Here is a 15381-nt window from a genome sequence, read left to right as displayed (position 1 = left end):
CAAAAATCTAGATATGTATGGAGTGTAATCTGAGCTTGAGATTTGTTAAAGGAGGGGTACGTGTTTCTATACTGAGTACTCGATGTTGTTGGGCTTTCTGAGAAATTATTGAAGAATACCATATTTTCCATTTTGAATATGTTCATGTTTTTACTTTCATATTCTGTATATACACTTTGATCAGCTGAATGTTTGATATTTTTATTAACTATATTAGACTAAGTAAATATTCTTGCATTGTTCAGTTGATAGCATAGAACTTTTGAAGTAGGTAAAACTTACCATTGCTTTATTGAGGCGTTATTAGAAGTTGAGGAATAACGTTAAGTACTCAGAGAAGAAATTGAAGCTGTGTTGAAGATAGATCAGAAGAATGGCTCATATGGGTATACATCTTGGAGGAAGAATCAGCTGACTACCAAGATTTGCTGACCTTGTTGAGGTGATGAGAATCATGGAAGCCAGATTGGAAGCTATGTTGACAATACAATAAAAAGATGAGTTGTAGCGGATGTAGAGCTTGGTCTTAAAGAAATGATTTCCCACTTTTTAGTGACACTTTGGGGAGGGCAGGCGAGGGCACTGTGGTAAGCTGAAAAGATAAACACCCCTAATATTTGTAGAAGTTTGAATCCTTAAGATGATAGATTAGATTACAAACTTAAAAAAAGTATCCAAATCGAACAAAATAAGGAGACTCTAAGAGAGTGAAGTTTACTTGCAGAGAGTTGAAATTTCATGTCTCTGAAGTTGAAGCATGTGCAGTTATAAAGGTTAAAAATGGGACAAGGAAAGATAATGAACTTAGATAGAATGGTTTCAAAACTCAATGGGAAGATTATGCAATCAGATTATCAATTAAATTTGTAAGTTGTGAAACTGAAGGCACAAAGAGTTTAAAATAAACAGCTTATACCTCATTTTAGATGACTACTTGAAAGTTTTTCCTTGGTAATAAAGCATAGAACTGTGATCCACTAGATACGTCTGAAAGTGACTCGATTGGACAAAATAGACTTGTATAGAGAAGATGAAGATTTTGCAAAAAACTTGGAAGGTTTCTCAAGATCTTGAACATGCGACAAAGCCCATTTTTAATTACATATCACCCATGAGGTATTTTTGTTTAAGAAGCAATAATTGTGCACTCTTGAAGTATTAATTAGGGATAATTTGAACAAAGAGCTGCAAAAGTGATGGATTGGGTGGTCATTTGGATGTGCTAGAACTCAAAACTTTGGAAGAAATCTATTTTCTGCGTGGGGTACACAAAGCTGTTAAGAGTTATGTGGAGAAGAATGAAATCTGTTAATTAGAAAAAGTAGCCAGTCTGAATATAGGATTATGCCAGCCACTACCAGTTCCTAATGAACTTTGCGAGGACTTAACCAGAGGTTTTGTCCATGGTTTTCCTAGAGCATAAAGAGGAAGTTATTGATACATTTTCAAATATGACTTAATTCATCCCTTGCTAGAAGACTGGTCATGCTATGTAGATAGTGAATTTTTTATTTAAGGAAATTACTTGCATGATTTACCAAGGAGCATAACAAATAGGGATGCAATATTCCTAGGTTGGATTTGGAGAACCCTTTGGAAGAAACTGGATGCAAATTTGCAGTATAGTTTTTCATATCATTCTCAAATAGATGGAGAAACAAAAATTGTGAATAGAAGATTCAGAAGTTTGTCTGGTTGTTTAGCTAGAAACAAACAATGACAATGGGATTTGGTATTGCCTTGTGCAGAATTTTCTTAGAACAAATTTGTGAATAGATTTCTAGGAAGCTTAATATTCTGGTTTCCACACAAGAAGCCATCCAGAGGAGTGGACGAGCTTTTGACTTAATTAATAGAAAGAAAAGAAAGTGTAGAAGAAGCAGTTATAGAAAAGTAGTGAAAATATAAGGTGAAGGCAGATGAAACTAGGAAAACATTGATCCATGAGGATTTAGAGAGGCATGTTTTTCAACATCATAAAGTTTTCAAGAAGTAATTATCAACACAAATCCCTTGGGTAAAGTTGTAGAGTGAAATTGTTGTTTCTATTAGGGGCAATTCACAAACATCACTTTCCTTAATTTTATGGCAATTGGGATAGCTTGGAAGCACTTATAGAATATATCAATGATAAGTTTATCGAAGTGCTTAAATAGAACATGTCAATGATGGATTTAGGCTAAGGAATGGGCCAAATGCATCCTATAAATGTCTTAGGAATGGATGCCAAAATGTGTGAAAAAAGGTAAGGTGAAGATTGGAAATCATGCAATTTTTGACAAGTATCAAGATCGTGGTTTTGTTGGGATCTAGAAAATTGATCATTGAAGGAGATTCCCAATTGATTATTATAGGCTCATAAAATGGGCTATTAATAATGTTATTTTAGAGGCATGTCATCATTGTGAGCATTTTGAGGAAGCCATCTTCCTTCACTACTTCAATGAGTGCAATAAGGCTAGAGATTTTGGCTAATGGGGGCATCAATTAACTCTCCTTTTGTGCTAGGATCAACATAACTCCAAATAATGGTAAACTTAGCCTCTCATTCTTTTTGCATATTTTTCTTCCCATCAAGGAAATTGTATGCAAAATTTTTGTTCCCCTCTTTCAGAGGGTGTTTATTTAATTTGGAGTTGGTAGGGGGAAATACTTTTTTTCTTAGCTTGGGGAGAGTATCCCTTGTGCATCAACATTGTCATTATTCATCAAGGTTGATTTTCCCTAATGTGGCTTCACCTAAGATTGGCTAATGACATCTAACATTTGGTGTGCACTCCTAGTTGGTGGATGTAAACATATGCATATGGCAGCACAAGATAGTCTTTATGAACTTTGTGTTGCATTTGCAAGATACATTCTATGTAGGCATATGTGCAATTCTCCTAGCCTCCAAGGTTTTGCTTTCTTTAAAATAATGTGACATGGTTGCCTTTCGAGCCATTCATTGCATAGTGCAATGGTTAAATTACGGTATTATTGTTGTAGCCACCAAGGTTCAAACCCCCACTAGGTTATTGGGATTGCAAGCATTGTGCTCTTATTGATTTATTGTACTTGCGAGTTTGAACCTTTGTGTTGAAACTATTGGCATTCATGTTGGTGACTTCATGCTCCAAACCCTCATTGGGCCTATGTGCTCATGGGCATTGTGCCCTTGCTCGTATATTAAGCTTGTGGTTTTGGACTACTTGTGTGCTGGGGATGAGGTCCCCCATTTGTGGCCTCACTTGGCTCAAGACAAGCTAAAAATTTCAGTGCTACCAATAAAAAACAAAACACGATTGTTTCTCCCATGTTTCTCTTTATGCTGGAGTTGTTTCAAACCAATAGCTTTAGAATACCTTTGTGATTCTTGATGTTGATACCCTAAAGTCTATTAAACTTATCCGAGGTCAAGAAGGGATTGGGAATGTAAGCATTCTTAGAATTAGGGCCTCCATTTTGGATGATTTCAAGGATAAATTAGATGTTTGCCCTCCTAATTTGCCCATCAAATAGTGGATCTTAAATAGAGTTTTGTCTTTTGTAGATAATCTTATTTGTGCAATAATTTGGAGGAAGATAGCTCTGAGTAAAAGAGGAATGATGCAACAGAGGGTGGAAAACTATCAACAGAAGAAAAACAATTCTTTTAGCAGCAAAAAATGAACAGTTCTATTCGTACTCCCTTCCAATCTTTTAACAGCAAAATGTAACAATCTCTAACTTCCTGCCTCATGGCTTTCGAGGCATATAAAAACTACAGCTTCTGATTCTGGACACCAACAGTCATACCATTCCAGTTACAACCGATTGAGCATTTTTTCCATTTTATTAGCATTGACACAAGACTGACGCTACAAGAAACTTACTAGAGATAAAAACAAAACAGTCAATATGGACCTTTATTCAAACCAAAACAAATAAATCAAAACCCCTAAACTCCTAAACGACACTTAGACCAAAAATGCCAAGTTGGTGCTCCTGCACCAAGGAACCAACAAGAGGCTTAGTGAAAGAAATCATGGCCTTGTGTAGGGAAATACGATTGTTTAAGAAAGAGGTATCGGTTTTCTTTCATCAAAGTTCTTGCAATTCACCTAGGTGGGTTGTAGGTATCCTCTACAATGGATGTTTGGATATTTCCAAATTGTTCTCTCTGCTTGCTATTTTCAAAATATAGCTTGATTTGGGGAAATGCCCTTTTTGAGAGCTTCTTGTTTATTTGCTAATGTTGAGAGAGGAGGATAGGTGTTGTGCAAAATATGTATTTGCTAGAGAACTTTTGGGCTGTTTGCAAATCACAGATATGGATAGACCCTTGTTTGTTCGGTTCAGACACATCTACTTGCTTGGCAGCTCAAGAGTCGTTGAGGTAGACTTTGGTTTAATGGACCCTTTTTTTTTGTGGGGTTGGTTATTGGGCAATTAGGCCTTGCTCCTATCGATACAATTTTATTTTGGGTGCCAAGAGTGGCTTTCCCTCCAAGATGTATGGAGATTTGATGTCTACACGTATGTTGATCTCAATGGCTTCTTGTAGATGTCTTTCGTAGTGGTTGTCCTCAATTGCTAAAACTTTACTAACTTAAACATAGATGTGGCATTTTGTTTCAATGGAATGATCATTTAGGGCTGACTCCCTTATCCTAGCTTGTATTGAGCATTCTATTTCTTTGATATAAACAATTCCACATGAGAAGACGTCTTTATAGATTCTTGAGTTATGCCAAGGGTCTTTATGATCTATGGAGAATTTAATGAATCTTTTCAATTTGTTGTGTGGTCTAGATGATATAAGGATGCCTTTCTTTTTGAGGATGTTTGAAATATTATTGAATAGGCCTTCAGTGTACAAGAGGATGACCACTTAGAAGTGTCTTCATCCTTACAACAGCGGATGAGACACATTCTAGCTTAATTGACAACTTTGGATATTTGGTTTGTCTTCAATCCATTTTTTCTTTAGAATATCCAATAAGTGAGAAATCCTCTTGGTCAATAGGCTCATTATCATAGATATGAAAGTCAATAGTAGTGAAACAGTTGAGGACACCTATCTTATGCTTTTGATGAGGAGAAGCAAGGAAATAAAGATGAGATAGGGAAACATCTACCTTTCACAAAAGAAGGATATCAAAGAAAGGGAAATTTTAACTTCCAATCTATGTTACTTTGAGTTTCCGAGACAAGGGGACGGGGAAATGTAACAGGTTTTTTTCTTGCCATTTTTGGGGATGGAGTGGACAGCTAAGGGGACAGCTATATAAAAAATAGGGAAAATTTTAAATATTCATGTTATAACATTGATAAATCATTCATCATATACATTATACATAGCAATTGAGTTGAAATGAGAATTCAATTGAGAGTTGAAATTCATAAATTCATATACATGATGTAACTTAATAGTTTATACATGAGGAGACGTTCCCTACTGTTGACCCGACCCCAAGACGTTTCCGTTTCCAGGATGCTTGGTTTTTACCCAGGAAATGCGTCCCGGGGTAACACTGCTTCCAGTTCATTGGTAAATTTGATCCCTTAGATGTTTTTTAAACAGAAATTGAGTATTGTTTTGTTGAGATTACATGATATATTAGGAGAATTTTCAATGGCATCATAGATTTTTTTCATGGGGTATCCCTTGGAAGGTGATCTAATGGTCTCTTTCTTGAGTCACCTTGAAGAAGCCCTTACTTTCTCATACGGATCTGAGGTTTGTGGGCTTTTGCCCATGACATTTGGAGGGAACATAACCTTCTTATTTGTATTTAAGGCTTGTGATTTCTTTCTTGTAGCACATCTGTAGAGGCGACAACATTCTCATAGAGATGTAAGATTTGTGGTTTCTTGCTCACAACTCCTTGGAGAGGCCATAACGTTCTCATACAGATCTAAGGGTTGCAATCGTTCACCCACTAAACCATGTTTACAGTTTAAGTTGTTTTATTTTTGTCTCTTTCGTGTGACATGATGATGAAGTTGTTTGTGGTCAGTTTCCTAAGAGCACATTGACATAACTTGCATGTTGATCTTTGAATTCATGGTATGCGCACTCATCTAGCTTAGATTTTAGCTCAGCGCCCGATATATTACAAGTGGAGAACAAATTGTTTCATCTTCCTTGCTGTTTTATTTTTCTCCAGTGATTGTCAAAAACCATAAATATAAGTATTTGGTCGAAGAGAGTACATTTTGCAAGAGAGATTGTTAGAAAGTCTAGAAAGTTAGATAGGTGTGGAATGTGTTTGTAATTCCTCTTTGATAATGGTAAGATTGGTATGTGTTGCTGTATTTCTGGTAAATCAATAAAGGTGGCCATTTTCAAATTCCATTAACAATGTTTAAGTAGGAAGAAGTAACAAATACGTTTGTAACAGAATTTTTGTGGTTTAGTGAATTAATCCAGTGGTAATCAATTAGACGAGAGGCTGATTGAGGTGAGCTTATTGACTACTGCGCGCCATGATTTTCCTTGTATGAGGTTAAAAATACAATAATATGTTTACTCAGCTTTACATGGCACAATTTACATAATTTTAAATAACTTAAATAACCACAATTTACATGGATCATTACTCTAAGGAAGTCGTCTCGGCGTCATGCAAAGATGCAACCAATTCATGAAATGCAATAAGAGTTTCATTAATAAAATCCAACCAAATGTTATTTTTGATTGGCTGTAAGGTCTAAAAGGAAAACAAACGGTAAAGAAAGATAATAGAAAATGAAGAGGTGAGGAATATAAAATTGTTTTGCATTTTTATTATCTTTGTGGTCCCTGAAAACCTTGATATAACTATTCAAACAATAATAAATCTCTTTTCTCCTAGGCTTTCAAGGTTGCTTGTCAGAATAATATTACTCTTTTCATTTGAAAGGGACACCATTTACAGATATGATATAAACCTGTGATGAGTCATAACTTCTGACAAACCCACTCACAGAACATAAACCTGTTAATTATTTTCATCTTTTGACACTATACCAATATTCTTCCTCAGTTATTTGCGACTTGTGTGCCTTGTTGAAAGAAGTATGAATGGTTAATGAGACTAGTCAATTTATGATGATAAAAATAGAAATCAGTTGTGTCCAGAGTCTTTCAATCAGGTTCATTGGAAACTATGTGTGGCTTGATGCAAATTCTTTATTCTGTCTTTTAAGTGAAAATTCAATTTCAGCGTACTAGATTTGGCCTAATTGATTTGTTGTATAGATCCATACCATGTAATGATATCTCAGCTTGTTTAATTTATGGATTAAGTAGTTTGTTGAACTGAGAAGCTATTTTTCAATGCAAAAAGCAGAAACGTTCGTCTTGTGCTGTGATTTCTGTAACATTTCATCTCTGGTGGTCTGGTTCATACAGTTGAAAGATTTTGTTTTGAGCCAACCAGAAGCTTATGAGTTTAAGTTAGGCCAGCATGCATATCGAAGACCTGGAGATCCTCCACTTGAAGAAGTTATAGAAAGGTTACGCACAAATAATGTTGAAGCAGCTGAGGGCGACCCTGCAAAGCAGTCTAACCCCAAGGATGAACTTTGAATAAGTAATAATTTGGTATGTTTCTTTTTTATAACTAACTATTGTTCTTTTCTCCTTGAGCCTTTCTGTGGGCTGTGCGTGCATTCTCACAAGTCACAAGTTTGTTATGCAATCCATTATAATATTAAGATTGTTATAAATGTCTATACTTAGGAAACTGAAGGTTACTACCTAAATGATTGACAAATTTTTACTCTGAAGCTGACATGGTCATACTGAAATTCTATCTCGAAAACATAATCGTTTCTTTCAACTTCAAGTTCATTATTAGGTTGGTAACTTCTCTATACGTGTCTATGCTAGCAGGAACAATACATTATCTGGGTTGACGCAAGGATGGAAACAGCATTTATAAACTGTAAAGATTTTAGATGCTTCTTCAGGCTTGTCATTTGTCGAATAACGTCTGTTAAATTTTATGAACTCTTAATTCATGGGATGTTTCTATATGTCATCCCTGATATGTATTGAAATTGGTTCACCTAAATGTTCTTAAAAAACAAGATAAAATTTTAAGGTATGGATGATTAAACGCTAATGTTTTGATTTCTTTTAGGTGTAGATCGGATGTATGATTCTTCATTATGTTCCTGAAGCTTGAATTATAGTGTATATAACCGACTTATCACAATTTCATATCTTTAGACGCATCACACAATGCCCAGATATCACTTCCCTAATAACACTCTTTTCATGTTTAAGCGTGCCTCCTAAAATGAAGTGAAAAAGAGAGGAAGGAACATATCACACTGTTATGTTTGTTTAGCCAATATCCACGTCTTATAATGATACTTTTTCATGGTATGGCGACAGTAAATAAGAACGCTGCAAACTAAAATAAACCAACTGCAATGTGGAATGTTATATATTGAAATTTATCAGTATCATAATATCAAATTCATTTGAAGCCATATAGAATGACTTCTATTTAAGGTGAAACACAATGCCTATGCTGTAACATGGTTAAAGTTTTATACGAATTAAGAGAGGTATATTTAGAGCTTTCCCTTGTAATTTGAAGATAAAGAAAAATTGCTTACGACTCTTGGAAAGTCGTTGATTTTTGTTTTTGGCATGAAACGTCCAATTTTTTGAGAGGTGCATACCTCACTGTTAGATACCATTCATAATGGTTTTTTCCTTATTTTGCACACTCCTTTGGAGTGGTGTCCACTTATACAAAGGCTTCCTGTTTTTATTTTTGGTTAGAAAATATACACCCAATGGAGAGTAGTGTGTGCCAATGCACCGCATTGACACTTTTGGTATTTTAACTTTCACTTGAAATGCACAATGCACGTGGTGTGCACTTCTTGGGATAATTTCATGTTGATATTGAACAACTTTGCCTTTTTTTCTCTTTAAGGTCAGTCAAGTCACTTTTTTTAATTTGATATGCCCATTTTCACTTCTCATTTAAGTGCAGTTTTTTTTAACTACTATGCCTTTTCTTTCTCTTGAAAATATACTTTTATCCACTATTCACATGTTTGAAGCAATACTCAATGGAAAGTAACACTTATATACTTCTCCGCGACTTAAAACACATGGTAACCATCTTTTTGGAAAGATATGAATTTAACTATTTAGAGGTAATGAGTAACATGTAGTGTTTTATTAACCATCAACACATAATATATATACTAGGAAATAACTAGTTAAACAAAGTATTTGGTCTAAAAACCAACAACAACGAAATAATCATTTTTACATTTATATTATATTTTGAACTGATGATCCATTACTAAAAGAAAAAATGGGTACAATACAAATGTGTTTGAAGATCACATATGTCCTATTCAAGCAAAATCTAATAAAAAATATTGCCCAATCCCAACAAGTTAAGCAATTAGGAAGTATCAACTTTTTAGAACATTACATCATGAGATTAGACCATATATATAAAACAAAGTCAATCAAGTGAATATTATAAATATAAACATTAACACTAAAAAAACTCAAATGTTCCAAGCAAAGGGGAGACAAAACACCATTGCTTTCAAAGTAATGATTTGTAAAGTCATAGTCTATACAAAATTATTGGCACACCATTGCTTTCAAAGTAATGATTTGTAAAGTCATAGTCTATACAAAATTATTGGTACACTTGACATAACCAAGAATTTTATAGTGGTGCTTATGAAAATTCAAAAATTCTTTTAGAATTTTTAACCATTTTTTATAATCATATGATCAAAATTTAACATATTTAATATTAAATTAAAAAACAATAGTCTATCCTTCATCATCAATTTTCATGAATGTTTTCATGAGAAACTCCATAGTCATTATAACCTATGACACAATATTAAATAAATGTGAGTCTATTGCGAAACTCCATACAATGCTTTCTCTTATCTTAGAACATTTGCTTGTTTCTCCTTTTCCAAATAAATCATTACCATTAGATTTTTATTTTTATTTTTCAAGACAGACTCTTTTTATTGTCTTATTCAGAAATATTTGCGTTAAACAAGTTTAGATATACTTAGTGAAAAAATGTTTAAAAAGTGATGATAACTTTTAAAGACATCACAAACTTTACAAGGATGGCATCAAAAGAAACAATAGAACCAACAACTATTATTTTTACTTAGTAAAAGTCATTTAAAGTAATATTTCTTATGTTTGAGAAACTCATGTTGACCCTACTTATAATTAGTTTTGATTAGGACTTACTATCAAAATCAGCATTCCAATATATTTTTAATATGATCAATCACATCTTGGGAGTCGATCATGTATATTTTGGAGTTAATATTGAAAAATCTAGTATCATCCTATCATTTTAGTTCTCCAAGTTTTTGGCATTGATAATCAATTCCGTTGATAACTTAACATTGATTCTATAGGCAACATAACATTAAAAGGCATTTTTTTAATGACAAAAAGACTCATTATTAGATTCAAGTAGTGAGTATTTTCCCTTGAAATAATTCTAGCCCTTGACATAATTCGATTAAAAAATCATGTTAAATTTATTAATCTTTTTATTGTGCCCAAAACTAGCTAAGCGCCTTTGAAGTAAGGCAAGGGGTTTATTTTTCAATACAAATTTGACCAAATAGAGTTGTTGTAGCTATACACCTCCTCATCTCTACAAAGAGCATCCCCACCAATGATCAAAGACTTCACTATCCACCATCCCCTCCTAATACTATAGAACACATTAGAACCTAAGGGTCAACCAAAAGCTTACTAAACAAAAAATCATGAAGATGGAGTCCCTTTAATTGTCTAGCCTTTTTTGAGAATATCTTATTGAATATTGTTCCTAATAAACACTTTCAAAAGCTCATTTCCCTCGGAAGCTTTAATAGTCCATTTTAAAGCCAAAGTCACATTGAATTTTTTTTCTTACTGAATATTGTTCCTAATAAACACTTTCAAAAGCTCATTTCCCTCGAAAGCTTTAATAGTCCATTTTTAAGCCAAAGTCACATTGAAATTTTTTTTAACCCTTCGCTCCATTATTCTTGTGTGTGCAAGACTAATTTCATTTTACTGCATTTCATTTCTTGTTACTTTTATCAATAGAGCAAACAAAATTTCTAATAATCATATGTATCTTTTCAACTTGGTAGCTTCCAAACATCCAAAGAAATGTGTATTACATGTTATAAGAGAAGTGGATTTTAAACAAACTTATTTTCTACGAGCCAGTGATAAATAAATCTTTTTTTTTTTTATCGATAACCAGGATAGATTTATATTACTTAAAAAAAGATTACATACTTTAAAGTTGTTCATCAGCAAGCTACTACATGGGGTCTCGCCACTACAAAACCAACAGAACTCAAGAAGGACACTGGACCTACATGGCCTACCATCTCAAAAAACAAACCATACCAAAATACTTCCCCACCCACATTCCACCACCCCCATCAGACCAGCCTAACAAAACCAACCAAGGGCCTCTTCCCTTGAGAAATTAGGAATGCCCTGACTAGGACCTGCCACATGAGTCTCCCGCCCACCACCTGACATGGTTCCCGACCTTCCACCTCGAAACAAACTGTGCTCCACCACCTTTGCTCGCTTCTGAGGGATTTGATGACGGACCAGCAACCGCCCATCAGCATCCAATGGAGCCTCTAACTTAATTGGGGTCTATTTTCCGCGCACTTTAGCTCTTTCCGCTGGTCCCAGCTCCCGCACAAACTTCACAACATCCCTCCACCCCTTTCTTGCATCCTCCATCTAAACATCCACACGTCGGGAAGCCAACCAAACCACCAACGGCTGAAAATTGCCCATTTCCTCACCCAACCGTCGCCACGGTCCTTCCACCATTCTCATACCTTTGCCAATCTCAGCCCAAACCACCACATCCTCCAACCCTCCTGACCATTTAGGTCTGATCGCCAATGTCGTCACCCGTAGCACCTCTTCAGTTGAACTACCAACCATCAGGGCCAACGCCACAAACAAAGACGAGATGTCTAGGTTTGTGTGCGGTCGACAATCAAAAACCAAAAACTCTTCCCCCACCATCAAGCGCACAACCCTCCAAAACACTTCCCCATCAACCCTGAAAACATTTATCAAATGATTGCACAAAATTGAACCACGGAATGCAGGCATTTGTCCATCTGTAGACAGGGAGAAATTGCTTCCATCCTTCCCCACTCTGTCTTCCACAACCTGCATTCACAAACAAAACCCAAACCAACCACTGCAAAGTCCCAGAAAACCAAAAGACAAGGCCCTAAAATAGCCAGCGCCACATCAAGAAATAATTACTCCACACGTAACACCTCAACCCAAGCATCATCAACTGCTCAGCTCGCCCAGTGCAAGCATCATCACTCCTACGCCACCCATGCAACTTGCAACCAGATCGAATGACACGAGCCACGTGAAACATCACTTCCCTCTACTCCAGAATCAAGAACAAATCACCAAAATCAAAATCACAACTCGGGTTCGCTTTTGCTTCCTAAACACACTCAACTAAATTCAAGAGGACACACATTCTGTAAATCCTCAAATAAATTAAAGTTGCTATCCAAAGAACCATTAGCTCCGACATTTGAGAGCTTATCTACCTCAACATTTTCTTCCCTGAGGACATGTGAAATGTTAAAATCATCAAACCCGCCTAGAAGGAGATTCATCCTTCTGATATGTTTGTCTAGATGTCAGGCCTCCATCCGACCCTTGGCAATCTCATTCAACACAATTTGAGAATCCCCCTAGATGAAGTTTCTTCACATCCAATCTCTTTGCCAAAATAATGGCTTGTATAGCCGCTTGGCACTTTGCTTCATTGTTCATCCCATCCACCAACCTCTTAGCTCCATAAGCTAGAACACTTCCACGCTCATCACAAGCAATGACCCCTACCCCAAAGGTCCCGGGGTTCCCCCTAAAGGCCCCATCAAAATTGACCTTGATCCATCCCTTCTCTAGTGGAACCCACTCTTGACTTTTGTCACCCTTCTTGTGAGGATTAGCCCTCAAAAGCCCATTAACAGACCTAAACTTAATCAAAGGTCAACACCAAAATTCCAACATCAAACTGAGTGAAGGGAGACTTTGCCAGGGTAACCTGGGAAGCAGCATTAATGACTAATTCTGAAATGGCCCTCTCCAGTCTGATCTGGAAAAATGATCCATAGCTTCCGCTTTATCCTCAAACAGTCTTTGGTTCCGTTCTTTCCAGACTTCCCACATTACAGTAGAAGGCATAATCTTCCAAATAGCAGCAAAGACTAAGGACTTACACAAAGTTGGCCACGATTCCAGCCAATCGTGCAAGTTCTCTGCCATTGGTCCTGGGCAAAACCACAGTTCAGTAGGAGATGATCCACCTCTTCCTCCTCCTTCCAAAGCACACAACGGAAAGGGCCTGCAAACCCCATTCTCTTCAGTCTATCTCCAATCAGGATCCGCTTGTTACTTGCCAGCCAAGAGAAGGCACCAACTTTCAGTAAACACTCTTTACTCCAGCAAACCTTAACTTCCCAATCCATCTTCCTGCCTTCTGCCTCCAGTAGAGAATAACCCAATTTGACAGAATAACTGCCACACTTAGCACCACACCATATTATTTCTTCTTCCTCCCTAAAACACGCCACCGCTCTACTACCAAGGATATTCCTCAGCAACCTTTCATCTGCCTCCTCCAGGTCCAGATCACGAGGATCCTTCCAGTTCATATGATGGCCCAATTCAGAAGGTTCTTGAGCCAGAAAATCACTCACCTTGGTTCCCTAATGTTGAACAGTCTTAAGAATAATCCATTGAGAGACCTCGGTATCCAGAGATGGGCAACCGTCCCACGAATCCTGCCAGAAACTCGCCCTACGTCCATCTCCAATCCGCCAAGTAAGGTGATTAGTAATCAGACTCCTTCAATTCACCAGAAAGTTCCACGGAGCTGATCCTCTTGGGGGATTTTCAACCGTGAGAATCCTCTCCTTGTCGCCACAATCCAAATACTTAGCTTGAAGAATACGAACCCATCTCTGCTTCGGCTTCTTGTACATCTGTCACACTAACTTTGCCCCCATAGCTTCATTAATTAACTTCCAAACACGGAGCCCTACACCTCCTCTCCCTTTGGGTTTACACACTATGTCCCATGCTATCAACAAAATTTTGTCCTAATCTTGACTACCGTTCCACAAAAGAAATTCTCATTTTCTGTTGAATATTCTTAATGATCGTGCCTGGGAGTTTAAAACAAGCCATAGAGAAAATCGACATTATCGAAATCACTGTCTTCAACATCAAAAGGCGACCAGCCAAAGTGAGCCACTTACTTTTCCAGCCCTCCAATTTTGCAATGTAACCATCAAGAAGCCATTTCCAAATCTCCGCCTTACCTGCTCCAGCAAAGAGCGATGTTCCAAGGAATTTCCCAGGTAGCTGACCAACTCTAATCCCAAAAAGTCTGGCTAAAGACCTTTGTGACCCAGCTTCAGTGTGGAAGAAAAAAATCTCTAATTTTTGCCAATTTATCTCCTGCCCAGTAGCCCAACTAAATCTATCCAACACTTTTTTCATCACTGATGCTTCTTGCATGGAGGCCACACCAAAAAGACAAGTATCGTTAGCAAACTAGGAATGAGTTGTTGGTTCCACCCCATGAGCAATCTCAATACCTTTCCACAACCCCTGAGAACGCTTTCGAGCAATCGAGCAACCAAGAACTTCTACCATTAAAATGAAAAGAAAAGGGGATATGGAATCCCCTTGCCGAATACCCCGCGAGCTAGGAAAGAAACCTTGGGGACTGCCGTTAACTAAAACCGAAGCAAAAAACTGTGTTACCATGTTGGAAATCCACTTAATCCATGACTTACTAAACCCAAACTTGGCTAGCACAGCCAAAAGGAAGGACCTGTCAACTCTATCATATGCTTTCCGGATATCTAGCTTAAGAATCATTCTTCTTTGTCTACTCTTCATGGCCATGTGGATCGTCTCATGAGCCACAATGACCCCGTCCACTATATTCCTCCCCGGAGTAAAACCACTTTATTCACAAGAAATCAGTTTGTCTAAAATCAGCTTAAGCCTGTTAGCAACAACTTTTGAAATGATTTTGTAAATAGTGTTACACAGCGAGTTCAGACGAAACTCTTCAAGGCCCTCAGGCTTGTCTTTCTTAGGAATAAGCGCCACCAAAGTACAGTTGAATTCTTTCAAAATAAAACCCCTAGACCTTGACTCTTCAACCACATTCAACAGCTCACCACCAAGCAAATCCCAAAAGAACTGAAAGAAGAAAGCCTGGAAACCATCTGGGCCCAGCGCTTTCTCCCCACCCAAACCAAAAACAATAGCTTTCAATTCCTTTAGAGAGACAGGTTCCTCGAGCATCCTATTATCCTCCCTAG

General features: G+C 36.9%; 2 protein-coding genes across 2 annotated transcripts in view; one reads left to right on the top strand and one right to left on the bottom strand.

Moving 5' to 3' along the window:
- LOC131036901 (uncharacterized) overlaps positions 1–8083 on the top strand; it is a 28234-nt gene extending 20151 nt beyond the window's left edge. The window contains exons 3-4 of the mRNA XM_057968912.2: positions 7358–7549; positions 7841–8083. Coding sequence (XP_057824895.1) covers positions 7358–7534 — 177 coding nt within the window. The 3' untranslated portion in view covers positions 7535–7549; positions 7841–8083. The remainder of the gene's footprint in view (positions 1–7357; positions 7550–7840) is intronic.
- Positions 8084–14152: 6069 nt separating this feature from the next.
- LOC131857883 (uncharacterized) lies at positions 14153–14956 on the bottom strand. The gene is made up of 2 exons (XM_059210657.1): positions 14644–14956; positions 14153–14556 (listed from the first exon to the last, which is right to left on the bottom strand). Exons 1-2 carry the CDS (start codon positions 14954–14956, stop codon positions 14153–14155), a joined length of 717 nt encoding a protein of 238 aa, XP_059066640.1.
- Positions 14957–15381: the final 425 nt, after the last annotated feature.

This window comes from Cryptomeria japonica, chromosome 8, assembly GCF_030272615.1.
Source record: "Cryptomeria japonica chromosome 8, Sugi_1.0, whole genome shotgun sequence".
In the NCBI taxonomy this organism is placed as follows: Eukaryota; Viridiplantae; Streptophyta; class Pinopsida; order Cupressales; family Cupressaceae; genus Cryptomeria; species Cryptomeria japonica.
This window is presented reverse-complemented; position numbering and strand designations above follow the sequence as displayed.

Bases quoted from the DNA above. Each gene is read 5' to 3' on its own strand.
- LOC131857883 (XM_059210657.1), bottom strand. From the start codon at position 14,956: ATGGCCATGAAGAGTAGACAAAGAAGAATGATTCTTAAGCTAGATATC. The intron at 14,557-14,643 runs GTATTGAGATTG...CCTCCATGCAAG, and splicing joins TTCTCAGGGGTTGTGGAAAG to AAGCATCAGTGATGAAAAAA.